General features: G+C 36.9%; 1 protein-coding gene across 1 annotated transcript in view; it reads right to left on the minus strand.

The window, feature by feature from the left end:
* Nucleotides 1-26,932, minus strand: part of UBA6 (ubiquitin-like modifier activating enzyme 6) — an 87,047-nt gene that overhangs the window by 45,948 nt on the left and 14,167 nt on the right. Inside the window, exons 3-9 of the mRNA XM_010848903.1 lie at nucleotides 16,400-16,494; nucleotides 15,852-15,880; nucleotides 13,592-13,686; nucleotides 12,940-13,051; nucleotides 5,203-5,283; nucleotides 2,883-3,005; nucleotides 363-486 (exon numbers count right to left, since the gene is read on the minus strand). Of these exons, the coding sequence (XP_010847205.1) occupies nucleotides 363-486; nucleotides 2,883-3,005; nucleotides 5,203-5,283; nucleotides 12,940-13,051; nucleotides 13,592-13,686; nucleotides 15,852-15,880; nucleotides 16,400-16,494 (659 nt within the window). The remainder of the gene's footprint in view (nucleotides 1-362; nucleotides 487-2,882; nucleotides 3,006-5,202; nucleotides 5,284-12,939; nucleotides 13,052-13,591; nucleotides 13,687-15,851; nucleotides 15,881-16,399; nucleotides 16,495-26,932) is intronic.

Below are 26,932 nucleotides of genomic sequence, written 5' to 3' on the forward strand. Positions count from 1 at the left end.
GGCTACCTGATGTGAAGCATTGACTCATTAGAAAAGACCCTGACACTGGGAAAGATTGAAGGCAGGAGAAGTGTCGACAGAGGACGAGATGGTTGGATGGCATCACCAACTCAATGGACATAAGTTTGAGCAAGCTCAAGGAGATGATGAAGGACAGGGAAGCCTAGTGTGCTGCAGTTCATGGGGTTGCAAAGAGTTGCACACAACTGAGCAACTAAACAACAAGTTGGATTGAATGTCTTAAGGTGAAGAACTGGATCACCCCTTTTGAGTTGATGGTGTGTTCTCAAAAAGTAGAGTTCTGAACTATAAATGCACTCAATAATGAATAAGTATAAACAAATTAATAAACATAAACTTACCAGTTATTTGTTGTGTGGATCCATTTAAGCCTGTCATTCCATTAATTTCTCGAAATGTTAGGAACTGTCCTGTTTCAAGTTTGTGAGGATGATTTTCAAGGCAAGTGACAATGCCAGGATTAGCCTAGAAATAAAGAGCAAAAACAAGTTCACATAGTCCTTTTTTATACAAATTCCAAATCTCACATAAAAAGGACCATGTTGTCATAAAATTCTCAAAACAACCAAAATTGCAAGCCATTCCTCTCCTTCCATCATAAACACAAATATTTAAAGAACTGTCACAAAACAGTGACAGCCGTATCATTTTTTATGAATGTTTATAACTTCTTGGTTCAGCAGAAATATATATCACAAGCAGTTCAAATATTTCACAAATTCAAGGATTCCTGTGATTTATAAAAAATACTCAAAGTGACTGAATTCAAGTTTTAAAGTCATTTATGAAAGACTCATCACTTCATGGCAAATAGAAGGAGGAAAAGTAGAAGCAGTGACAGATTTTCTCTTCTTGGGCTCCAAAATCACTGTGAATGGTGACTGCAGCCATGAAATTAGAAGACAATGGTTTCTTAGAAGGAAAGCAATGACAAACCTAGACAGCATATTCAAAATCAAAGACATCACTTTGCCAACAAGGGGCTGTACAGTCACAACTATGGTCTCACATGTGCGGATGTGAGAGCTGAATCACAGAGAAGGCTGAGCACCAAAGAATTAATGTTTTCAAATTGTGGTGTTACAGAAGACTCTTGAGAGTTCCTTGGACACTGATGAGATCAAACCAGTCAGTCATAAAGGAAATCAACCCTGAATACTCATCAGAAGGACTGATGCTGAAGCTGAAGCTCCAGTACTTTGGCCACTTGATACCAAAAGCCAACTCACTGGAAAAGACCCTGAGGCTAGGAAAGATTGAGGGCAAGAGGAGAAGAGAGCAGCAGAAGATGAGATAGTTGGACAGTATCACTGATGCAGTGGACGTGAACCTGGGCAAACTCTGGGTAATACTGAAGGACAGGGAGGCCTGGTGTGCTGCGGTCCATGGGGTCATGAAGAGTCAGACATGACTTACTGACTGAACAACAATAACAACAACATGAAAGACTGTGTACATAAAAGATGAGTCTAAGTTTGAAAATCAAAGAAATCTAAGAATGAAGGATGGAAATTTAATGCTAGGAAAGTGATATTAACAGTATAAAGCTGCAACACTTTAAATCAAAGAAATAGTATATAGTCCTGCATATCAGGTAAAAATAGAAGAAATTAGCTTATCTCATCTAAGAGGGTGCATGAGATACAGCAGACAAATAGAAATTTCCTAACTGCATATAAGCCAACCATTGCTTAAATAAGGTGATAATGATTTAATTTATATAAAACCTAATAAAATTATTATTACCTCATAATTGTGTAGATTCTAAAAATTCTCTTGCTGTTTAATGATTTGAGAAATACAATTAAGACCACAAACATGTAGAAAAAATTAATGTAATGTGGGTTTACTATTAATACTATCTCAAGAATAATAGAATTCATAAGGACCTTAAGGAGAAATGACTTGCAGATAAGTTAAATGAAGACTATAGGATATTTTTCTGATTTTTTTATGGCTAGTTTCCATATTTACTGCAGTGTTTAATAAAAGAAAATACCAGTGCAATACAAGATTCCTTGGAGCTTATTCTAACTCTATAATATTCTCAGGGACAAACTAACAATAACTAGAGAAGGTAAAAGGCTGAACAACAAACTATTCTGTAAGCAAACAGATACAAAAAATGACTTTTTAATGAATTTGCCTTAAAAAGTGGTGAGAATGCCAACATTAACACTGGGTTTAAAAACAAAGCAAAAAGACAGAAGCACAAATACTACTGAAAGTATATTTTCACTCCTTTGTACTTGGCTTCTTTTGAGCTTTGATGGAAACTGATTATAAAGAGTGCAAATAAAGTTAGTGATTTAGGCTAAAAGGAAACAGTAGTAAAAGTGGATCATAATAGTTTCTCCAATTGTTTTAGGTAATAAAAAATTAAGCTTGCATGACATTAAGAGAACACAGTTAGAAAATTCAGACCTTTTGATTTGACGGTTAATTAACTCTTAAGGTTTCATCCTCCTCCAAATTTTTAGAAATATTTCAAATTAGAAAAGCTTTTGTCTGTGATGACTTAAGTGTCCATCTTCCTGGAGTCAAGAGTGTTGGGCCAAGTGACTTATGGCACACCTAATACATCTATGATCTGACACAATAAATTGTTCAGTAAACACTGATTCACAATTAATGTCCCATAGGAACATGACATAAAACAAAATTAAAATTAATGATATCAGCAAATGCTGATCTATCAATTATTAAATGTTAGATGGAAACCAGAATACTTTCTTAATATTCCAACTTCAATTTTAATCTAATAAAAAAGACTGTGTATTACAATATTTTGCTAATATTACCTTTTAAAAACATCAACTTAAAAATCAATCATAAACAATAATACACATATATAATCATACTTGCGTTATATCTGAAATGAAAATTTCTTTCGGTTCTTCTCCTGTTGTATCTAAAACTTCAAATTCATCACCAAAATCACAAAACAACCGTGACCAAATTCCATGTACATCTGCACTGATGAACTGTGAAATGAAAAAACAAGTTCAAGCTTAATACATTTATATAAAGAAAAAAACTCAACTATCTTTGGACCCTCTGGTGACCATTTTATTTATAATTAAGCATATTCTTTGAGATATAAAGTGATCACAAATATGATAAATTATTTGTAAAGTGGTTTCAGAATCAAGAGTTTAGGTATTTAGGATTGGATATTAGTGTCACAAAACTAGACGCAACATCAGCACATCATTGGATTTACATCATTCTGTAATTTTACAGAATTACATCATTCTGTTATTTTTAAATAACAAAAACTCCTGCCTTATCCTAAAAATCAAGCACAGAATATAAGAAAGAGATACCTTGGTTTAATAGTCTAGCAGTGAATTCTTGTTTTTCATTTTAGAAAAGCAGAATGGAGTGTCCATTCACCAAAAGCGGTAGAGTTAGAGGAAAACAAAAGAGAGCTAAAAGCTAAGAGTGAGTCATCAGAAAAGGGACTGAGGAACAGAGCACATCGAAGTCAGGAAAGGTAAAAACCAAATTCTTAAACACAGTCATAAATGTGTTCTTGAAAGTGATTTTTATTCCATACACACACACAGACACATACTCTGTTCTAAGAAAATATAAAGAAATTGTTCTTGTGCTTATTTTTAGATACTGATAATAAAGAAAAATTCTTAATCTGTAACACACATGATACTGTATAAACTGATATTTTTCCAAGAAAAACTAGCCTATTCATATTTAGGCATAAGAATGTAGCTCATTAAAATGACTTATACTCCCTATCAAATAAAGTCATAAAACGGTTAACAGATTACCTTCTACTTGATCATGCACTGCCTTTACTATTGAAATAGCTATTTACAGCATTCTTTATGAGTCATGAAACAGAAGAAAGTTAGAAACTTTTAAGTTTGCAAATTGAAAAACAATTTCTTTCTTTGCAAAACTTTAAAGTATGGATAAATGTATCCATCACACAAACAAAAATTTTAGCTTATAAACTAGTATAATTGGAGAAGGCAATGGCACCCTACTCCAGTACTCTTGCCTGGAAAATCCCATGGACAGAGGAGCCTGGTGGGCTAGAGTTCATGGGGTTGCCCAGGGACAAGGGAGCCTGGTGGGCTGCCATCTATGGAGTCGCACAGATTCAGACACGACTGAAGTGACTTAGCAGCAGCATAATTACTTTATAAAACTTCTCTGCCCTGTTCGAAGTTTATTGACTACTATATATCTTATTCATCTTAATAATTTATGAACTATGGCACAAATGTTCTATAAGGTATATATATGCTATGTAAATACCACAGTCCAAAAATTTTCAGCACATCTATCTGATACAGAATGATGATAGTTCAGTGCCTATCTCAAAGGAACAAATAGCATTTTCCTTTTTCCAAAGGAATAAAGGACTCCAATAAAGAAGTGCAGTTAGTAGTATGTATTCAACTGCAGGGGATGAATTATGATTTGTCCCATCTAGACCTCTTTCCAGTCTTCTGAGTATCATCACTACTTATCTAATTATTTTGGACAAAAATTTCAGAGTCATTCTTGATCATTCTTTCCTTCACAACTCTCATTTATCCATACTCAATCCATTAGTCTTTTTTACAAAGGATACTTCAAATTCAACAACTTTTCACAATCTCTATTTTCATCTCTTTTGAAAAAGGCACCAGCATCTCTCACTTGGACTACTTACTGCATTAGCCCCTAACAGGTCTGGCCACCTCTATTCTACTTTTACAATTCAACAGTTCTTTCTTTTTGGTCTCATGATCCCTTCATGTTCTTAAAAATTATTGACAATCAAATGAGCTTTTGTTTATGTGGGTTAAATCTACTGATAATCACTGCGTTAGAAAGAAAAGCCAACATAAACACACATTCCTTCAGCTGTTAGAGCAATGATATCACCATCAAGTAGACTCTGGAAACTCTACTGCACCCCATAAGAGAATCAAAGTGAAAAAGGCAAATAACATTTCAATAATATTTTAAAAATAGTTTGACTTTGCAGACCCTAAGAAAGGATCTCAGGGACCCTCAGTGTCCTTGGATCACACTTTGAAAATCAAAATTAAAAATATTACTCATGTAAGAAGTTTCTTGTGCAATTCACTGAAAAGCTACAAATTCTAATAGTGAAAGTGCATTTTCTTTGGTAAACTATGTGTCATTATTAAGTGATATTATCACCTTAATTGGAGGGCACTGAGAGCGGCAGAAGTCATTGATCTTCTTCTGCACTGAAAGTTTCATCTCCGTCAATACTACACACTGTTAAGAAGGATACAAGAAATTAAAGGTTAAAAAATAAACAATTATTTTGGTAGTGCACAACTTCTAACTCAGAAGCATCCCAGTTTGCACTCTGCTAAAAATACATTGTTTTCTTTGGAAAAAATACTAACCTACTGTATTCCATTTTAAGGTTAACACCTTCACAGATATAGAACAGCAAAAGTGAAAGTAACATACACTGACATCTCTAGGTATCTACAGTGGGATTGGTTCCAGAACCAAAACCTGTGGACATTCAAGTCCCTTACATAAAATGGCATAGTACATACAGGGAAAAACCTGCCCACACTGAATTCAATTGCCAGTACAGACTTCACAATTAGAAGCAAACCTTAACATTCTCTATGGTATATATGCATCCAAAATGATTGGAGATTTTACTTTATCTGTTACTGCCATGGAGCTGCTAAGCTACTCATCAGAGTGTAAATTAAATGCTAGTTTAAAAGGATAACAATTACATTTTTAAAAAGACACATTAGTTGGCTTAAGTTCAGTTCAGTCACTCAGTTGTGTCTGACTCTTTGCGACCCCATGAATTGCAGCACACCAGGCCTCCCTGTCCATCACCAACTCCAAGACTTCACTCAGACTCACGTCGAGTCAGTGACGCCATCCAGCCATCTCATTCTATGTCGTCCCCTTCTCCTCCTGCCCCCAATCCCTCCCAGCATCAGAGTCTTTTCCAATGAGTCAACTCTTCGCATGAGCTGGCCAAAGTACTGGAGTTTCAGCTTCAGCATCATTCCCTCCAAAGAAATCCCAGGGCTGATCTCCTTCAGAATGGACTGGTTGGATCTCCTTGCAGTCCAAGGGACTCTCAAGAGTCTTCTCCAACACACTTCAAAAGCATCAATTCTCCGGCGCTCAGCCTTCTTCACAGTCCAACTCTCACATCCATACATGACCAATGGAAAAACCATAGCCTTGACTAGACGGACTTTTGTTGGCAAAGTATTGTCTCTACTTTTGAATATGCTATCTAGGTTGGTCATAACTTTCCTTCCAAGGAGTAAGCGTCTTTTAATTTCATGGCTGCAGTCACCATCTACAGTGATTTTGGAGCCCCCCCCCAAAAAAGTCTGACACTGTTTCCACTGTTTCCCCATCTATTTCCCACGAAGTGATGGGACCGGATGCCATGATCTTCGTTTTCTGAATGTTGAGCTTTAAGCCAACTTCTTCACTCTCCTCTTTCACTTTCATCAAGAGGCTTTTGAGTTCCTCTTCACTTTCTGCCATAAGGGTGGAGTCATCTGCATATCTGAGGTTATTGATATTTCTCCCGGCAATCTTGATTCTAGCTTGTGCTTCTTCCAATCCAGTGTTTCTCATGATGTACTCTGCATATAAGTTAAATAAGCAGGGTGACAATACACAGACTTGACATACTCCTTTTCCTATTTGGAACCAGTCTGTTGTTCCATGTCCAGTTCTAACTGTTGCTTCAAGATTCGACAGATATACATCACATCTTTGTTTTACGACAGTGTTACTAGTCAAACAACCAAGTTCTGTTATTTAAGATAGCAAATTATCATTTTCAATGCTTACTTTTTTATCATCACCCAGTGAGATAAGCAAATTAAGTTTTATAATCAGATTTTATCATATCTGAAAAACTCATGAAAGGCCAAAATATTTTATTACGGTCAATTATCAATCAAAAATGTCAAAAGCAGGTCAAATCTCAGTCTGGAGCTTTCCTTGATGCTGCTTCCAGGAAATGAATAACTCCCTTTCACTACCAATATCTATCTGGGTGTGGATTTAGTTTTATCTAGCTTAGAACACGATGTGCTTCCTACAGAGAGGTAATTCTCCATAGCTCTCCCACTTGGTATTGCCATGAATGCAAGGCTCTGACCATTCTTTACGTGGGTTGTTTCTCAGGATTGCATTCGCCTGGTGCAAACTTGAGAAATGAGATAATGTCTCCCCTGGGACAAAGAACAAGCTTATTCATTGCTTGCTATAAAAAGGCAGGTTCCCCAAGCTCAATGTTCCTTTCTTCTAAAGGAACCCACCACATGTGCAGGCATCCACTGAGCCCTCTGCACAGCACGGGGGAGATGTGGAGGAAGGCAGGAGGAAACAAGGCAAATGTCATGCTCACACTTACCAGCTCAGGAGTAATTAAGTCCTTAGTCTCTGACCCAGGAATCTCATGTTTTCTGCTAGCATCCATGAAACTGTAACAAGCTAACTTATTAGCTTTCAAATTCGGTAAAATCAAATCTTATTAGACTCAGTACATACTGAGTCTAACAGTACTTACTGAGCCTGGTCTGTGTTTCACCAATGCTGGAAAATTCCCAAGCACCGTTTATTTGAATAAGCCTTTCTCTAGAAGTCCAACCCCATGAATTAGAGCTTTTTACTCAAGCTATCATTTTTTTACATTTCTCTTTCATATATTCTTTCTGTATGCTGTAGTCTCAAAAATATCCTCAGCTCTATCCTTCAGTCCATTAATTCTTACATGCACTGTTTAATCTACTCATTAAGTTTTAACTTTTAGGACTATTTTTTCCATTTCAAAAAGTTCTATTTGTTATATCTGCCTAACTGCTTTCACTAGTATCTTATTTTCATATTGTATATTTAATCTCTTCTTATAAGATTTAGTTTGAACATTTTATAGTCCCCATCCAATAATTCTATTATCTGAAATTCTTGGAGGTTTAGCTCTATTGTTTGCTATATCCACTGACTCTTGATCATGCTGAACTTTTTCCTGTCTTATTATTTTGTATTATGAACACAGCCTCATAGGGGCTTTACACATTAGAATAAACTGTGGCTTGGTTGAGGATATATGCTGCTACATCTTTGAGTTTTGTTTCTTTCTGGCATTCCAGTGTATCACCAGCTCAGTACTACGTTTTAACGTTAAGTTCTCAGCTTGGAAAATTTAAATTCATATCAAACTTATGTGAGGGCATGCCTATGGTTAAGAAGTCCCAGAGAAGATCTTTTTTTTTTTTTTTTTAATCCAGAGTTCCAGAGAGCTCTGTGTGAATCACAACAAACCGTGGAAATTCTTAGAGATGGGAGCTTCAAACCACCTTCCCTGTCTTCTGAGAAATCTGTATGTGGGTCAAGATGCAACAGTTTAAATTGGACATGGAACAACTGACTGGTTCCAAACTGTGAAAGGTGTATGATAAGGCTGTATACTGTCACCTTATTTATTTAACTTCTATGCAGAGTATGTGCTGTGCTAATGTGCTGAGTTGTGTCTGACTCTTTAAGACGTTATGGACTGTAGCCTGTTAGGATCTTCTGTCCATGGAATTTTCCAGGCAAAAATACTAGAGTGGGTTGTCATTTCCTACTCCAAGGGAATATTCCTGACCCAGGGATCAAATCTGCATCTCTGGTGTCCTCTGCATTGCTAGGAGAATTCTTTACCACTGCACCACTTGGAGGAGAAGGCAATGGCAACCCACTCCAGTACTCTTGCCTGGAAAATCCCATGGACGGAGGAGGCTGGTAGGCTGCAGTCCATGGGGTCACTAGGAGTGGGACACAACTGAGAGACTTCACTTTCACTTTCATGCACTGGAAAAGGAAATGACAACCCACTCCGGTGTTCTTGCCTGGAGAATCCCAGGGGGAGCCTGGTGGGTTGCCATCTCTGGGGTCACACAGAGTTGGACATGACTGAAGTGACTTAGCAGCAAGAGCAGCACCACCACTTGGGAAACCCATATGTAGAGTACATCAAGTGAAATGTCGGGCTGGATGAATCACAAGCTGGAATCAAGATTGCCAGGAGAAATATCAACAACCTCATATATGCAGATGATACTGCCCTAATGGCAAAAAGTGTAGAGTAACTAAAAAGCTTCTTGACAAGTAGGAAAGAGCAGAGTGAAAAAGCTGGCATGAAATTAAACATTCAAAAAACTAAGATCATGGCATCTGGCCCCATCATTTCATGGCAAACAGAAGGGGAAAAAGTAGAAGCAGAGACAGATTTTCTCTTCCTAGGCTCCAAAATCACTGCAGTTGGTGACTGCAGCCATGAAATTAAGACACTTACTCCTTGGAAGGAATACTATGACAAGCCTAGACAGCATATTAAAAAGCAGAGACATCACAAAGATCCTTATAATCAAAGCTATGGTTTTTCCAGTAGTCATGTATGGATATGAGAGCTGGACCATAAAGAAGGCTGAGTGCCAAAGAACTGTTGCTTTCAAACTGTGGCGCTAGAGAGGAGTCTTGAGAGTCCCTTGGACGGCAAGATCATCAAACCAGTCAATCCTAAAGGAAATCAAACTTGAATATTCATTGGAAGGACTGATGCTGAAGCTGTAGCTCCAATACTTTGGCCACCTGATGCAAAGAGCCAATTCAATGGGAAAGACATTGATGCTGGGAAAGACTGAAAGCTAAAGAAGAAGGGGGCAGAAGAGGATGAGATGGTTAGATACAATCACTGACTCAGTGAACATGAATTTGAGCAAACCCTGGGACATAGTAGAAGATAAGAGGAATCTGGTGTGCTGCAGTCCATGAGGTTTTAAAGAGCTGGACACGACCGAGTGACTAAACAACACCAACAAGAGAAAATAGACAAATTTTCTATTCTGATGGTCAAAGATTGTTCTAATACACCTTTTCATTAAGGGTGTAGCTTTCTGAGGTTCCAGAGAGTTACAAAGAGGTGGTAGGCCTCAATTATATATTGTATCTCATACAGACAAATTTTTATCTAGTTTCTGTGTGACCATTCCCAATTCCCAAGAAATGTGGTAACTGAGACAAGCAAACTCTGTCCAGAAAGTGAACACAGCCACAGTTAACTGGTTTCCTTTTAATTATCTATGCAATTTTGGTCTCTGAGCATTTCCCTTATACCATTTTGACCTCATGCAATCACTGAAAAAGAAGTCTATTAAGTAATTCTACTGTAGACAGTCTATTAAATATCTCTAGCAGGATGGATTTCAAGTTATCCAGTCAAGAATGGACAATTACAATAATCTTTAAGTGGGTGTGATACTGTCATTATCATAAGAAATACATATTTTGTCTTCATTCAAGGTTCCTAGCACATAGTTGTTACTACTCTCGTGATTTCCTATGTAAGAGCTCAGGGGCATCTTTCATTATAATATTTAGTTTTGTTCTTTGGGACATATCTTCACAGTGAAAAAGGTGAAGTAAATGTCTTGTTTTTCATAACAAGTCCTTTCAGACACACCTGAGTTTATGTTAATGAGTTACTTTTGGAAAGCCCCTAAGGATGGGGGCTGGTTGTTAGGGGAACCAACCTTAGGCTGTAAGGTTCAGAACCTTCAGCCCTATCTCCCAGACCTCCTGCGCTGGAAACTGACTTAATCACCAATGGCCAATGTATACTATTATACATTTTTATATAAGTATACATTATATATAAGTCATTTTTGCTTATATAATAAAGCCTCCATAAAAATCCTTGAACCAGGGGCTTCAACATGTGGAGGTACTGGGAAGGTGGCGTACTGGAGAGGCCATGGAAACATGGCACCCATGGCACCCATCCCCCCATCCCCTGACCTAGGCATCTCTTCTATCTGGCTGTTCCTGAGTCATAGTCTTTTATAATACAATAAACTCATAATCTAGTAAGTAAACTGTTTTTCTGAGTTTGTGTGCCGCTCTACTAAACTAACTGAACCTAAGGAGGGGGTTGTGAAAACATCTGATTCATAGCCAGCTCTGAGAAGCACATGTAACAACCTGAATTTGCAACTGGCATCAGAAAAGGGCTCGAGGATGTGGGTTCTTATAGCACTGAGTCCTTAACCTGTGGGATCTGACACTATCTTCTCCAGGCAGAGTGTCAAGACAGAATTGAAGGACACCAAGTTAGGTGTCCAGAGTTGGAAAATTGCCTGGTGTACGGGGAAAAGGCATAAACATATAGTCACACAAGTGTCAGAAGTATTGAGATCTTAAGAAACACAGGAGTGCTTTATCCTAGACAATGGGTATCATAATATCACAGGAAAAAACGCACTTTCAGAACATCCCAGGCGTTGGGAATTTTTGTTTTTATTTGTTACCTAACGAAGACTGAACTGTTGATCCACATTATTTACTTCTGTGTACCTGGGCTATATATTACTCTTTGCCTATGGCCTTAGGACTTTTGCCTGGAAAATCCCATGGATGGAGGAGCCTGGTGGGCTGCAGTCCATGGGGTCGCTAACAGTCGAGCACGACTGAGCAACTTCACTTTCACTTTTCACTTTCATACACTGGAGAAGGAAATGGCAACCCACTCCAGTATTCTTGTCTGGAGAATCCCAGGGACAGAGGAGCCTAGTGGGCTGCCGTCTATGGGGTTGCACAGAGTCGGACACGACTGAAGCAACTTAGCAGCAGCAGCATGGCTTTAGGAAGAGTAGAGTGTGCTTTCCAGCTCCTTTACTTTGGACTTGACGATGTGACCTGCTCTGGTCAACAAAATATTAATGGAAGTAACACAAAGAGAGGTTTGAAATGTGCTTGGAACGTGGCACTTGCTCCTTTGTATTTCTGCTACTGGTATGAGACCATGTCTCAGGTAGCCTCCTGGTCCCAGAAGAGAGGTTCATAGACCAGGACTCAGACTGTGGAGTTCAAGTATAGCTAGAACAGCTGAATTCCAACTGACATCCAGAAGCATGAGAAAGAAATGCATGTTGCTATAAACCACTGAATTTGCAGTTTCTCATGCACGTTACTGTGAAAATAGCTGACTGATATAATTGCTTTGTAATTCTTAGGTCCTTGCCCTAAAACAAAGCACTTTAAAGGTATTATTCTAAGTCTTTTAACCTGAATTTTTTGATCTACTTAATAGACTATATTAAATCAGTACTTTATTAATACTTAATGATTTGCCTTCAGTTCAGTTCAGTCGCTCAGTCACGTCTGACTCTTTGCGACTCCATGGACTGCAGCATGCCAGGCCTCCCTGTCCATCACCAACTCCCGGAGTTTACGCAAACTCATGTCCATTGAGTAGGTGATGCCATCCAACCATCTCATCCTCTGTTGTCCCCTTCTCCTCCTGACTTCAATCTTTCCCAGCATCAGGGTCTTTTCAAATGAGTCAGCTTTTTGCAGCAGGTGGCTAAAGTATTGGAGTTTCAGCTTCAACATCAGTCCTTCCAATGAACACTCAGGACTGATTTCCTTCAGAATGGACTGGTTGGATCTCCTTGCAGTCCAAGGGACTCTCAAGAGTCTTCTCCAACACCACAGTTCAAAAGCAGCAATTCTTTGGTGCTCAGCTTTCTTCACAGTCCAACTCTCACATCCAAACATGATTACTGGAAAAATCATAGCCTTGACTAGACAGACCTTTGTTGGCAAAGTAATGTCTCTGCTTTTTAATATGCTGTCTAGGTTGGTCATAACTTTCCTTCCAAGGAGTAAGTGTCTTTTAATTTCATGGCTGCAATCACCATCTGTAGTGATTTTGGAGCCCCAAAAAATAAAGTCTGACACTGTTTCCACTGGTTCTCCATCTATTTGCCATGAAGTGAGGGGACCGGATGCCATGATCTTCGTTTTCTGAATGTTGAGCTTTAAGCCAACTTTTAACCTTGGAATCTGTCAATAACATCTAATATAAAATGGAGTACTAACCTGGTATTTATCTAAGAAGGAGAGATCTGTGGTTTCATTTAAAGGAATAGAAGATGATGTAACATGAACATATGGATTTAATTCTGCAATATGTTGAAGTACAGCTTCAGCCCTAAAAAAACAAAACACATACATACAAAAAAGAAAAAAGACTTTTACTACTCTTTTGTTCAAGAAACACATTCAATTCTTCAAATCTGGACACTTTGAAGACATTAGAGAAACCTAAATGTTACAAAATTTCAATGGGAATTTTAAACTAGAGAGGAAGAAAAGAAGCTAGACTTATTTTTACTATACAATCTTAAGATGTAGCACACTGTCATATTCCAGAGTAAGTCACACAATCTCAAAATATACATACCCTTATAGGCCAATGCTCCTTCATTTTCTTAAGAACAGAGCAATAATAAAGACCTACTTTAACAATCTCAAAGAAATTCATTCCTAAGTAGCAATGTGACAATATTAAAATTTTGAGAAACATAAATATTTACATGTCAGTACTTATTTGTCTATGGTAGAGTGAATTTATGGTGATGAGTTAAATAGCTAAAACTGAATTGGTATTCTAGATTCAGAAAATGTTCTAAGTAACTGCAACATTAAAAAAAAAAATCCTATGATAACACAACAAAATATCTATCTTCACCTGTTTCTTATATTAACAACATCATCTTCACAGAGAAAGAAGTTTGTTCCTAGATCCCATGCTTGGCATTTTTCTGTATCATGAATTGTAAGTGCCTTCAAAAAGGAGAAAAATATCTGTTAAAGTCAGGAGTAAATCAAGGATGTTCACTATCTCCAATATTATTTACACTGGGTTGGAACTATTAGCCTGTGTAATTAGACAACAGAAAGTAATTAAAATCCAGTTAGATCCATTCACAGATAATATGACTATAGACATCTAGAAATCCAGAAAAGATCACGGAAAAACTATTTTATTAGTATTATTTCTTTTATAAACACAACATATTTTTTAATGCCAGTATATTATTTTTTTGCAGAGATCAATGTTGTATTAACTTGAACATACCTTCATTATTCAACTGTGAAATGAGCTAAAATAAATCTTAAAAGCAGGGTTTTGATTACTTAAAATAGTAAAACTGTAATTCCAAGTTACAAAGACATTTATATAACCATATTTCTAGCTATTAATAGCTGTATACTAATGACAGTAAGAATTAACAATACTTTTCACTTATGACAGTTATCAATAACAATTCCCAATTAATTAAGTCAATAATAATTAACATGATGGTCATATTGTAATTCCATATAAACTTACTATATTTTGCTGTGGGTGTGTATGTATGTATTTTACAGATAGTACTGAACCCTAGTTGACTTTAAAAAATGAATACATTAGGCACATTACCATGCACTTACATTATTATGGCACCTTTGTATTATGAGAAAAGCTACTTTAAAAAACAGTAAGAGAATTTAAGTTTAGGAAAGTAGCATGTCATATAAATCAACATACATACAAAATTTTTAAAATTCACATAAACAAACTTTTCCAAATGGTCATGTTTAAAGTAAGAAAGATACTAACTGGAAAAAAGATATTTTTAACTTATATTACAAGCCACAAATATGGACACAGGGTATACCAAAATAGAAATATGTAGGGGCCGTCAAAATATTTAAGCATGTTCAACTTTGCTCAAGAATGAAATACCTTTTCTCATTCATCAGCATGGCATAAATCTAAAAGTTTAACAATATGCTCTATTGGTGGGAGTGAAGTGAATCAGGCATTATTGGTGGGCATGTGAAACTGCAAGGAAGAAAACAAAATCAGGGAAGGGAGATCTACTGATTAAAAGAAACCAAGTTCAGTATATGGGCTTTACCTGGATACGGATTAGAACAAATCAAATAAAAGAAAGGAAAATATGAACTCTAACTAGATACTTGATGGTTATGGTAGGCAGTCTTCTATGATAGCCCCAATGATTCATACCTCTTGATATTCAGGCTTTTGTGTCATCTCATCTCCTAAGTGACTATAATGACTTTAATGACTATGGCATATGTGATGGAATGTCACTTCAGAGATTAGGTTACAAAAGACCTGGCACATTACCCTTCTTATCTTTTGCTTGCTTACTCTGATGAAACAAGCTGCCATACTGTGAGCTGCCCTCTGGCAAGGGCCACATGGGAAGGAATTGAGGGTGACCTCCAATCAATAGCCAGCAAGGAACTGAGGTGGGAATGTGAACTGGCACATCCTTGCCACTGAATCCTACCAATAACTACATGAGTGAGCTTGGGAAGCAGACCCTTTCCCCAGCCTCAAGATGACTGCAGGCCCTGCCAATATGTTGACTGGAGCTTTGTGAGAGACGCTCAACCAGAGGAATTAGCAAAGTTACATCTAATTCCTGACCCAAAGAAAGTGATATAAATGCTGTATTTCAAATTGCTAAGTTTTGTTTGACGATAACAATGATATTTTTAAAATGTTAACGTTTTTAGGTGTCAAAGTGATAATGTAGCTGTTTTCAAAAAACACCCTTATATTTTAAAGCTATGTACTAAAATACCTTAAGAACAACGTAATAGGATTTCTGAAATTTATATCAAATAACTGGGCAGTTAGGGGGCAGTGGGGAATGAGATACGTGAAACAAATTTCTCTATGAGCTGATAGCTGCACGTATGAGATGTGTACATGGGGTTTGCTAAAACTATTCGGTTTTTTTTAGTATAATTTTGACATTTTCTATAATAAAAAGTATTATTAAAAAAGGAAAATAGAGAATTAAGACAATTTTTCTACTAAATGAAGAAGCAATAATTAAGCCAAAGTATAAATAATATTATCACTACCGATGAGGGGAAAAAGAGTTCATAAAAGTAATTCTTCTTATGAAGGACATTTACCCACTTACCTTAATCCCTGCAAGAACAAGATTCTTTGCTATAAAGGGGGAAAAAAAAAATAGCTTAATATTAGGAATTGTATATTAGATATGTTTTCATGGAGTCTGTTCATATCTCTGACTAATTTTAACTCTTTTACTACTTTAAAAATATCAGTTTCTTAGAAAACAGAGATGAACAAAAAGAAATAAAAATAAAATTTGATTTCCATAATCAAACCACACTGAGATAATCACTCTTAAAATTTCAGGGTACACTTCCAGACATGCTGTTATGAATATGTGTGTGCTCTCTACCATAATTAATGGATACAGAAAAAGATCATTTACAGCTATTAACAACACCAAAAGAGAAGCAAGAGAGTCATAACTGGTTTCTCATGGAAGAACGTGAAATAGTCTTGCCAAAAAAATAAATAATAAATAAAAATTGAATCTGATCAAGATTTTGGATCTAACTTCTTTTATAGAAAATAATACAAGGGAAAGGAATTAAATTATTTAAATTATGTTGCTCAAAAGCATCATATAAAATTATGAACAAAAATATTGCTTACCAATTTCCAAACCAAGACCACCCATACCACTTAAGAAAACATGGGACTTGGCCATCTTCTGCATTGCTGTGTCTCCAAGAACATACCTCTGTCGACTACATGTAAAACACAACAAAAATAAATTATTTCACCAAAATTGTATATCCTTTTCCAGTTATTTGCAAGCTAATACCCTGGTGGCTAGATTCTGCCCACAGACTTTTTTTGGATCACTTGCACAGTACTTAAAATTCCTCAATTAACTGCCAAATATATGACATATTTTGAAAAATTAGATTTGGCACCATAACCCATATTCCCTCATGGCTACGGGGTTGAGTAGGAGCTGCCTGTTCAGTGAGGGAGGACCATGTGCTCTGGACTTGGCAAAGTTCCCATCCTTCTTCTCTCATTTATCACCTCTGTGGCCACTACAAGCATTTGAGTTTGTCACTTTCACTTGAAGCCTTTCACCACGAAAAGGATTTATCAGGCAAAAAATTGTTTCCCTCCTTGGAATTTAGATGACTTAAAGTTGAGCAGTTTTTAAACATTATTTTAAATATAAAAGCTGACAAATTATTTAAAGGACTTTATTAAGTCATCCATCCTAATAGCCACAGGCTAATATCAGAATGCTACTGCTGCTGCTATGTAGTCACTAAGTTGTGTTTGACTCTCTGCAACCCTTTGGACTGTTGCCTTCCAGGCTCCTCTGTCCATGGTATTTTTTAGGCAAGAATACTGGAGTGAGTTGCCATTTCCTTTTCCAGGGGATCTTCCTGACCCAGGGACTGAACCCATCTCGCCGGCATTAGCAAGCAAATTCTTTACCAATGAGCCACCTGGGAAGCCCCTAGAGTCAAAATGGGAATTTCAAAAAATACACGTTGGCAATTAAAAAAATGTCAGATATAGTAATAAAGTCAATAGTAAGAGTTTATTTCAAAGAACACTGATAAACGATGTTATACTAGATTCTGAAGACAGGAGCATGCCAATGGATTCTTACCAGAATCATTCTGAAAGATGAGTTCAGTGTAAGTAAATAATTCCAGAACTCCTTGGGTTTTAAGTATTTCTTTTGGAATTCACACCCACACACACACACACATGCTGGTTTAAGATATGTTCGTTTAATATCTATATTTAGCTACTGATATTCAATATAAATGCCTGAAAAGGGGTCACCTGTCTAGTAGAAAGAAACTTTATAAACACAAGCTATTATTATTATTATTTTCATCCTTATTCCCTACAATGAATGATAAAATCTACTAGACTTTTATTTTTAAAAGTTTATTTTATTGAAATATAGTTAATTTACAATGTTAGTTTCTGCTATACAGCAAAGTGATTCAGTTATATATTCTTTTCCATTATGCTTTATTACAGGATACTGAATATAGTTCCCTGTGCTCTACAGTATGAACTTGTGGTTTAACCATTCTGTATGTAATAGTTTGCATCTACTAATCCCAAACTTCCAATCCATCCCTTCATCATGGTAATCACAGTCTGTTCTCTATTAGACTTTTTAAATTGATAGTCACCATTTTTGCTTCAGAGATAAAACTGATTCATTTATTTATGAAATACTTACTGAACATTTACATAGTATATATGGAAAAGTATACTATAAAGTCTTACAACCTTTACTTCTGTACCCCTAAACAATATATTTAAGGTTTGTCTGTTTTGGAACTTTATATAAACTGGGTCATTTTGAATACTTGTGAGAGTTATTCATATCAAGGCAACTGTTTATTTTCACTTCATATTGCGTTCTTTGTATTATTCTATTGTGATATACCATAATTTAGCAATTCCACAGTTTTGGATGGTTACCAATAAGAAGACTATGAGTACACTTATATATGTCTCACGGTACACATGTAGTAGTTTCTATAGCATATACTGATGAAAGAAAATGCAAAGTTAACTATTAGGTAATACCAGAATAATTTCCAAAGTGGATGTATCAGTTGACATCCTGCTTGGCAGTGTAAAAAAGTCCCCAAATTTTCACATCCTTAGTGTGCTGAAACTCAATATGAAAATTCAATGTGAAACTCAATGTGAAAGTGCTGCACTCAATATGCCAACAAATTTGGAAAACTCAGCAGTGGCCACAGGACTGGAAAAGATCAGTTTTCATTCCAATCCCAAAGAAAGGCAATACCAAAAAATGCTCAAACTACTGCACAATTGCACTCATCTCACACACTAGCAAAGTAATGCTCAAAATTCTCCAATCCAGACTTCAACAGTACATGAACCGTGAACTTCCAGATGTTCAAACTGGATTAGAAAAGGCAGAGGAACCAGAAATCAAATTGCCAACATCCACTGGATCATGGAAAAAGCAAGAGAGTACCAGAAAAACATCTGTGTTTGCTTTACTGACTATGCCAAAGTCTTTGACTGTGTAGATCACAATAAACTGTGAAAAATTCTTCAATAGATGGGAATACCAGACCACCTGACCTGCCTCCTGAGAAATCGGTATGCAAGTCAAGAAGCAACAGTTAGAACTGGACACGGAACAACAGACTGGTTCCAAACCAAAAAAGGAGTACTTCAAGGCTGTATATTGTCACCCTGTTTATTTTATTTACATGCAGAGTACATCATAAAAAACGCTGGGCTGGATGAAGCACAAGCTGGAATCGAGACTGCTGGGAGAAATATCAATAACCTCAGATATGCAGATAACACCACCCTTATGGCAGAAAGTGAAGAGGAACTAAAAAGCCTCTTGATGAAAGTCAAAGAGGAGAGTGGAAAAAGTTGGCTTAAAACTCAACATTCAGAAAACTAAAATCATGGCATCTGGTCCCATCATTCCATGGCAAAGAGATGGGGAAACAGTGAGAGACTACTTTTCTGGGCTGCAAAGTCACTGCAGATGGTGACTGCAGCCATGAAATTAAAAGACACTTGTTTCTTGGAAGAAAGCTATGACCAACACAGACAGCAGATTGAAAAGCAGAGACATTACTTTGCCAACAAAGGTCCATATAATCAAAGATATGGTTTTTCCAGTAGTCATGTAGGGATGTCAGAGTTGGACTATAAAGAAAGCTGAGTGCCAAAGAACTGATGCTTTCGAACTGTGGTGCTGGAGAAGACTCTTGTCTCTTGGATAGCAAGGAGATCCAACCAGTCCATCCTAAAGGAAATCAGTCCTGAATATTCATTGGAAGGACTGATGCTGAAGCTGAAACTCCAATACTCTGGCCACCTGCTGTGAAGAACTGACTCATTTGAAAATACCCTGATTCTGGCAAAGATCGAAGGCAGGAGGCAAAGGGAAGGACAGAGGATTTGATGGTTGGACAGCATCACTGACTCAACGTATATGCGTTGGAGTAAGCTCCGGAAGTTGGTGATGGACAGGGAAGCCTGGAGTGCTGCATTCCATGGGGTCACAAAGAGTCGGACACAACTGAGCAACACAACTGAGCGACTGAACTGAACTGAATGTGCTGAAAAAAGTTAACACAGTAGGCCTGATCTTTACCCTGCTTTGGGCGCTAGCCCCTGGCTGCTGCCTGTGCACTTGGCTTTTGAAATGTTTCCTATACTAATAATTCTACTTCTCTTTTTCCTTGAGTTTCTCGAAATAAAAACTCCTTTAGCTTTAGATATTCTTTTCTAAAGTACACATGTAAAACTTTAAATGATTTTAAAAAGCATACCAAATTTTGATCCATAGTACTTTAAATGATTATTCTTAATTTTTATTATGATTCTTTTTTCGACTTATGGATTCACCTGAAGTGTATTTTTAAATTTCTAACTTTATGAGGAATTTTACAATTATTTTTTGTATTGACTTCTAGCTTAAATACACTGTGAACAGACATCACAATCTACAAAATTTTACACTTTAATATTTGAGAATTTCTTTGGTCAATTTTACAAATGTTCCATTCTTGAAAGGAATGTGTACTCTACAGTTGTTAACATATAACATTCCTTACATGTGCATTAGAGTAATCTTAATAATCATGTTGATGAACTCTATATTTGTTCAGACTTTGTTTGCCTGTTTTCTTGATTACTAAAAGTAACATTTAAAAAATGCCCACTATGATTGCAAATTTGTCTATTCTCCTTATGTATCAGTACCTGAACATGCTAACATGTGAGAATAACAGCTAACACTCAGCGTTTATTACACACCACAGTTTTATTTGTATTAACTCATTAATCCTCACAAAATTACAAAAATTCTATTATTATTCCCATTTTTAGAGAGGAAAACCTAAGCACAGAGAAATTAAGCAACTGATAAATAGTGGAAGCAAGATTCAGCCCAGGCAGTCTGGCCTTAGCATCCATATTCTTAACCACTATGCTACACCGAATGTAGATTAAGAAAGGCAAATCATTCTACAAGTCTTACAGGGAGGGAAAAAAATCAGTTCCTGGCCTAACTCTTCCATAACCCAATTCCCAAGCCCTAAGAACAGCCATCCTCAATTCTTTCAGTTATTTCTTCTAATATTTACCCCTATATTTTTCAATAAACATATTTGTACTTTATTTCTTGATTTTTCAGTTTTAAGTATTATCTATCAACTTCCAACTAAAAAAGATGGCATGAATTTCAATTTTTGAATACAAATCCAGTCAAATCATTTCCCTGCTTTAAAAACTCTGGTTGGTTTTGTATTTCCCTTATGATAAAGTCGAGACTCCATTTATCACAAAGCTGTTTATAATCTAGTCTCTGCTCAGCTCTCCAGTCTCATTTTTTGTCACTCTACCATCACACTCCATGTTCCAGGTGTACTAAAGGCTTTCAGTTCTCCAAACATGGTATACTCTCTTAGGGTGCTAAGACACTTTTCTGGAATATTCCTCTTTCCCAATATTTTATGCCTGAATAACTCCTTGTCCTCAGGTCTCAAATTGCATGTTACTTTCCCCATGATGCTTTCCCTGATGCCCCTAAGTTTCTTAAGACAGTGTTGGATCATCTTTCTGTGCATCGTAACACTACACATTCAATTTATTATAACAATTATCACAGTGTATTTTCACTATTTATTTGCCTATTTTTCCTAGGAGATTGTAGATTCCTTAAGACAGAGCCTGCCTTATGTGCTACTGTATCCCCAGTGACTAACAGGGCCTGGCACATAATAGACACACAAAACCTATCTGCTAAATTAATGAAAGAAATGAACTGGCAACAAGAACAACACTTTTATGCTCTACTAAGCAGAGGGCATGAATTCTTTTTTTGTGTTCACAGTCAAAGAACTGCATTAAAAAAATATGTTTTTCACACTTGTCTTCATCAATTATTTTTAAGACTACTTAGGCAAATAATGAATAGCCAAGACATAAACATGGTTACAAATGACCCAGAACATCCAGACAAAGGAAAACAATTAAAATACACGAGCTAAGGTTGTTCAAAGAATCATAAAATCTCAAATTCTCAACAGGTAACTAAATTACCTGCCTTTTCAATGTTTGGCTACCAAGGGGAAGTATACTGAGTAAGTGCCTACTCCATGTTAGTTAATGTCAGGTACTCTGCAGTTGACACTTAAATCCTATGAAGTGGGATTTAAAGAGCTGAGAGTGTAACTTCAAGCCCACCATTGTTATACTAAACCTGACTGTATTAAGCGGACATGCATACATCAATAACTGTATCAGGAAAGAAAGAAATTTCCAAGGCTATTGACTTGACTTTTAGAGAACCCTATTTATTAAAGATTCTCCCTTTTACAAAGGTACTATATCTCCCTATAGTTTTCACCACTAATCCTAATTTTACCTCCTGGGGTCATAGGGAACTTGTCTAATCCCTCTTCAATGTGACAGCCCTCCAAACGTTTGAAGATGGTATTCAGGTTCCAGAGTCTTCTTTCTCTAGGCTAAACATCTCCAGTTCCTTAAACAATTCCAAACATGACATCATTTTGAGTCCCCATCAACACTCTAATCACTTTCTTTTGGATATACTTCAGTTACCTTCAGGCATTCATAGATTTATTAAAATATCTATTTCAAGCCAAGCACTGGCATGGTGTGGGGATCACAACAGCAACATCATCATGAGGTAATGTGAGGATTAAATTAAATAAGATAAAATAAGTAAAATACCTAGCAGGATGCCTGTGACGTTATTGGGAGAGAGGAATAATCAAATAATCCACTATTAAGTACTACATACAGAAGCATCAGAAGCTAAGGGAACCTGAAAGAATAGGAAGTGAGTATCTATCAATGGAGGCTATGGCAAGTTTACAAATGAAGTTCATCCAAGTTGAAATCTGAAGACTTGAGTCAAAAATCAATCAAAGAAGGAAAAGCATTCTATGCTAGGAAAAAGAAAAGCATGAAAAAGAATGATAGATAAGAGATACATGGTACATATATAAAACTTCCACTTCTGGCCTTAGTTAAATAAGGGGGAACAGATTTATCCTCTTCCTGCCTTAAAGAACTGAAAAATGGACAATATAAATGAAACAATTCAGACACCGGACAATAGGCAACTCAGGACAATAATCTCAGAGAAGAAAAACAATTGAGGTGAGCTTTATGATTGCCCTAGCCACTGCCCAGAGTTTTCAGAAGGTAGAGCAGGAAGGGAAACTCAAAAAAAGCTTGGTGGTCTTCTTAAACTGAAGAGAACAGGGTGTGAATTCAAGGCTAGAATTTGTGAGCAGATGCAGAGAGAGGATGCCGGACAGGCTGTTCTCGATTCTTCAGCCAAGTTAGGGGAGGAAACAACCTCAAGCTAGGGAAAGAACCAGATGAAAAGTCCAAGTGAAACAATCACTGTTTAAACAGGGCCAAGACAGTTTGTGTTCCTCTTCAGCCAAATGGAAAACCTTTTAATACAGATAGCGCTGGATAAAATAGAAAAGAGTATTATATCAGTACTGGGGGGCAAGTAGCCTCAAAATTGAGTCTTCTCTGGTCTTACCTAGCAAAGCTTAAAAGTAAGCCTTGAAAAAAATAAACTTGTTTTCAAGTAATTTAACTGTGTCCTTGAAAAAGCTCAAGAATATTTAAAGGAATTCTAGATAATTCAACACCCAAAAAGGTAAAATTCATAATGTCTAACATACACTAAAAAAAAAAAAACTAGATATGCAAAAAAAGCAGGAAATACAACTCTAGATAGAAAAATCAATAGAAGAGACTTAGAAATGACATATGATAGAATGTGTGGACAAAGACTAAAACAGTCAAAAATATAATTCATATGCTCAAGAAGCAGCAAAACTTCCAGAGATGAAAACTATAAAATGTAAGATGAAAAACACTTTGAGTGGAATTAACAACAGATTCAACACTGCAGAAGTGAACCTGAAGACACAGCAACAGACTTTAAAAAATGAAAAACAGAAATGAAACAAAACAAAACTGGAGGATAAAAACCTTCCAAAACCAAAAAAGCTTAAGTGAGCTGTGGGACAACTTCAGTTGGTCTATGTGAAACTGAGGTCCCTTGAAGAACTAAGCAGTTAAAATTTTTCTAGGAGCACAACAAACTCACAGACCATGATGCAAACAAAGAACAAAACGTAAAGAGAAAACTACACTAAGGGATATCGTAATTGTTTAAAACCAGGGATGAAGAGAAAATATTAAAAATAATCAGAGAAAACAGATCATGCAATTTACAGAGGAAAGGTAAGAATGACAACTGATTTTCTCCCAGGAAGCAGTACAAACTGGATGACAACGGCACATTTTTAAAATATTGAAAGGAAGACACTGTCAACCTAAATTTCTATACTCAGTTTCAAAACAAGGAAATAAAGACGTCATCAGACATATAACAACTGAAAGAATTCATTGCTGGCAGACTTTCACTATAAGAAATGTCAAAGTAAATCCTCAGGCAGAAGAAAACGATATTAGATGGAAATCTTAATTTACACAAAGGAATAGAGAACATCAGAAATGACAAAACCCTGTTTCCTTTATTTTTAAAATATCTTTTAGAGATAATTGACTGGTTAAGCCAAAAACAGTAATGTATTGTGAGTTTACGCTGCTGCTGCTAAGTTGCTTCAGTCGTGTCCGACTCTGTGCGACCCCATAGATGGCAGCCCACCAGGCTCCCCCGTCCCTGGGATTCTCCAGGCAGGAACACTGGAGTGGTTGCCATCTCCTTCTCCAATTGTGAGTTTATAGCATTATGTAAAAGTAAAATTTTAAGACAATGATAACTCAAATCCTGGAAAAAGAGAAACAGAAGAACACTGGTGTAACTTTCTTATACCATACAGAACGTGATGTTAGATCTGAATACACACTGTAGAGATTTATACTATAAACCATAAAGTAATTACTTTCCATCTAGTCAAAGCTATGATTTTGCAGTAGTCATGTATGGATGTGAGAACTGGACTATACAGAAAGCTAGTTCAGTTCAGTTCAGTCGCTCAGTCATGTCCGAATCTTTGCGACCCCGTGAATCGCAAGCACACTAGGCCTCCCTGTCCATGACCAACTCCCGGAGTTTACGCAAACTCATGTCCATCGAGTCGGTGATGCCAGCCAGCCATCTCATCCTTTAGAGCACCGAAGAATTGATGCTTTTGAACTGAGGCGTTGGAGAAGATTCTTGAGAGTCCCTTGGACTACAAAGAGATCAAACCAGTCAATCCTGAAGAAAATCAGTTCTGAATAATCATTGGAAGGACAGATGCTGAAGCTGAAACTCCAATACTTTGGCCACCTGATGCGAAGAACTGACTCACTGGAAAAGACCCTGATACTGGGAAAGACTGAAGGCAGGAGGAGAAGCAGACGACAGAGGATGAGATGGATGGATGGCATCACTGATTCGATGCACATGAGTTTGATTAGGTTCCTGGAGTTGGTGATGGACAGGGAAGCCTGGCATGCTGTAGTCCATGGGGTCACAGAGTCGGGCACACCTGAGAGACTGAACTGAATCACTAAACAAAGCAAAAGAAAGTACAGCTGACTCTCAAACATAGGTTTGAACTGTGTGGGTCCACTTATATGTGGATTTTTTTTTTTTCCAAAAAATATATACTCAGCCCCAAAGACATGGATGTTAGTCAAAGTCGCTCAGCTATGTCCGAGTCTGTGACCCCATGGACTATACAGTCCATGGAATTCTCCAGGCCAGAATACTGGAGTGGATAGCTTTTCCCTTCTCCAGGGGATCTTCCCAACCCAGGGATCGAACCCAGGTCTCCCACACTGCAGGCGACCTCTTTACCAGCTGAGTCACAGGGAAGCCCGAGGACATGGACAGCCAACTGTATTCATTATATCATACCACTTGATGCAAAAGGCTTGAGCATTCATATATCTTGGTACACATGGAGGCTCCTGGAATGGATACCCCATGGATACTGAGGGATAAGATGTTACAACTGCAACATGTCAGTAAAGAAGATAAAATATAACTTAAATGCTCAATTATTCAACAAAAAGAGAGAGAGAAAAGGTATACCAGTAACAGACAAATTAGGCAATTAGAAAACAAATAGCAGAAATAGTGTCAATAGAACTTTCTTGGTGGTCCAGTGATTAAGACTCTGCATTTCTGCTGGGGGGGGAAAGTTAGGGAACTAAGATCTCCCATGTCACATGTTAAATATACATGGTGCAACCATGCCTCTAAAAGAGTGTCATGCTGAATAAAGAGAAAAACCCAATTATATTCTATCTACAAGGAGGCCCACTTAAATAAACACAAAAAAGTAAAGTAAAAGGGTGGAAAAAGACATCATGATACCAATAATCAAGGGAAAAGCAGACTATTTTAATACCAGACAAACAGATTTCAGAGCAAACAAAACTACCAGGATAAAGGGGCACTTCATAATGATAAAAGGGTCAATACATCAAGGAGACATAACAATTCTAAATGTTTATGCACTAATAACACAGCAACAAACTATGTGATACAAAAACTGGTAGAACTGAAGTATGAAATACACAAATAGGAAATTATGGACAATATCCATCTCTTAACAATTGGTATAAAGAATAGACAGAAAATCAGTAATGTTTCAGAACAGCTGAACAACACTATTAATCAATTTGATCTAATTGACATTGATAGGACAATCCAGTACATCACAGAATACATATTCTTTCCAAATGTACACAGAACATTGACCAAGATAGACTATATTTTCCACTAAAAAAACTTTAAAAAATTTAAGTCACACAAAGTATGTTTCCTGATAACACTGGAATGATTACAGATCAGCAACAGAAAGATCTCTGAAAAAAAATTCCTTAATATCTGGAAACTAAGTAAGACACTTAAGGTCTCAAAAATCAACGATCTCAACTTCTACTTTAAGAAATAAGAAAAAGATCACGAGGTACCATTTCACGCCAGTCAGAATGGCTGTGATCCAAAAGTCTACAAGCAATAAATGCTGGAGAGGGTGTGGAGAAAAGGGAACCCTCTTACACTGTTGGTGGGAATGCAAACTAGTAGAGCCACTGTGGAGAACAGTGTGGAGATTCCTTAAAAAACTGGAAATAGAACTGCCATATGATCCAGCAATCCCACTG

This window comes from Bison bison, unplaced genomic scaffold (genome assembly GCF_000754665.1).
Source record: "Bison bison bison isolate TAMUID 2011002044 unplaced genomic scaffold, Bison_UMD1.0 scf7180017864279, whole genome shotgun sequence".
In the NCBI taxonomy this organism is placed as follows: domain Eukaryota; kingdom Metazoa; phylum Chordata; class Mammalia; order Artiodactyla; family Bovidae; genus Bison; species Bison bison.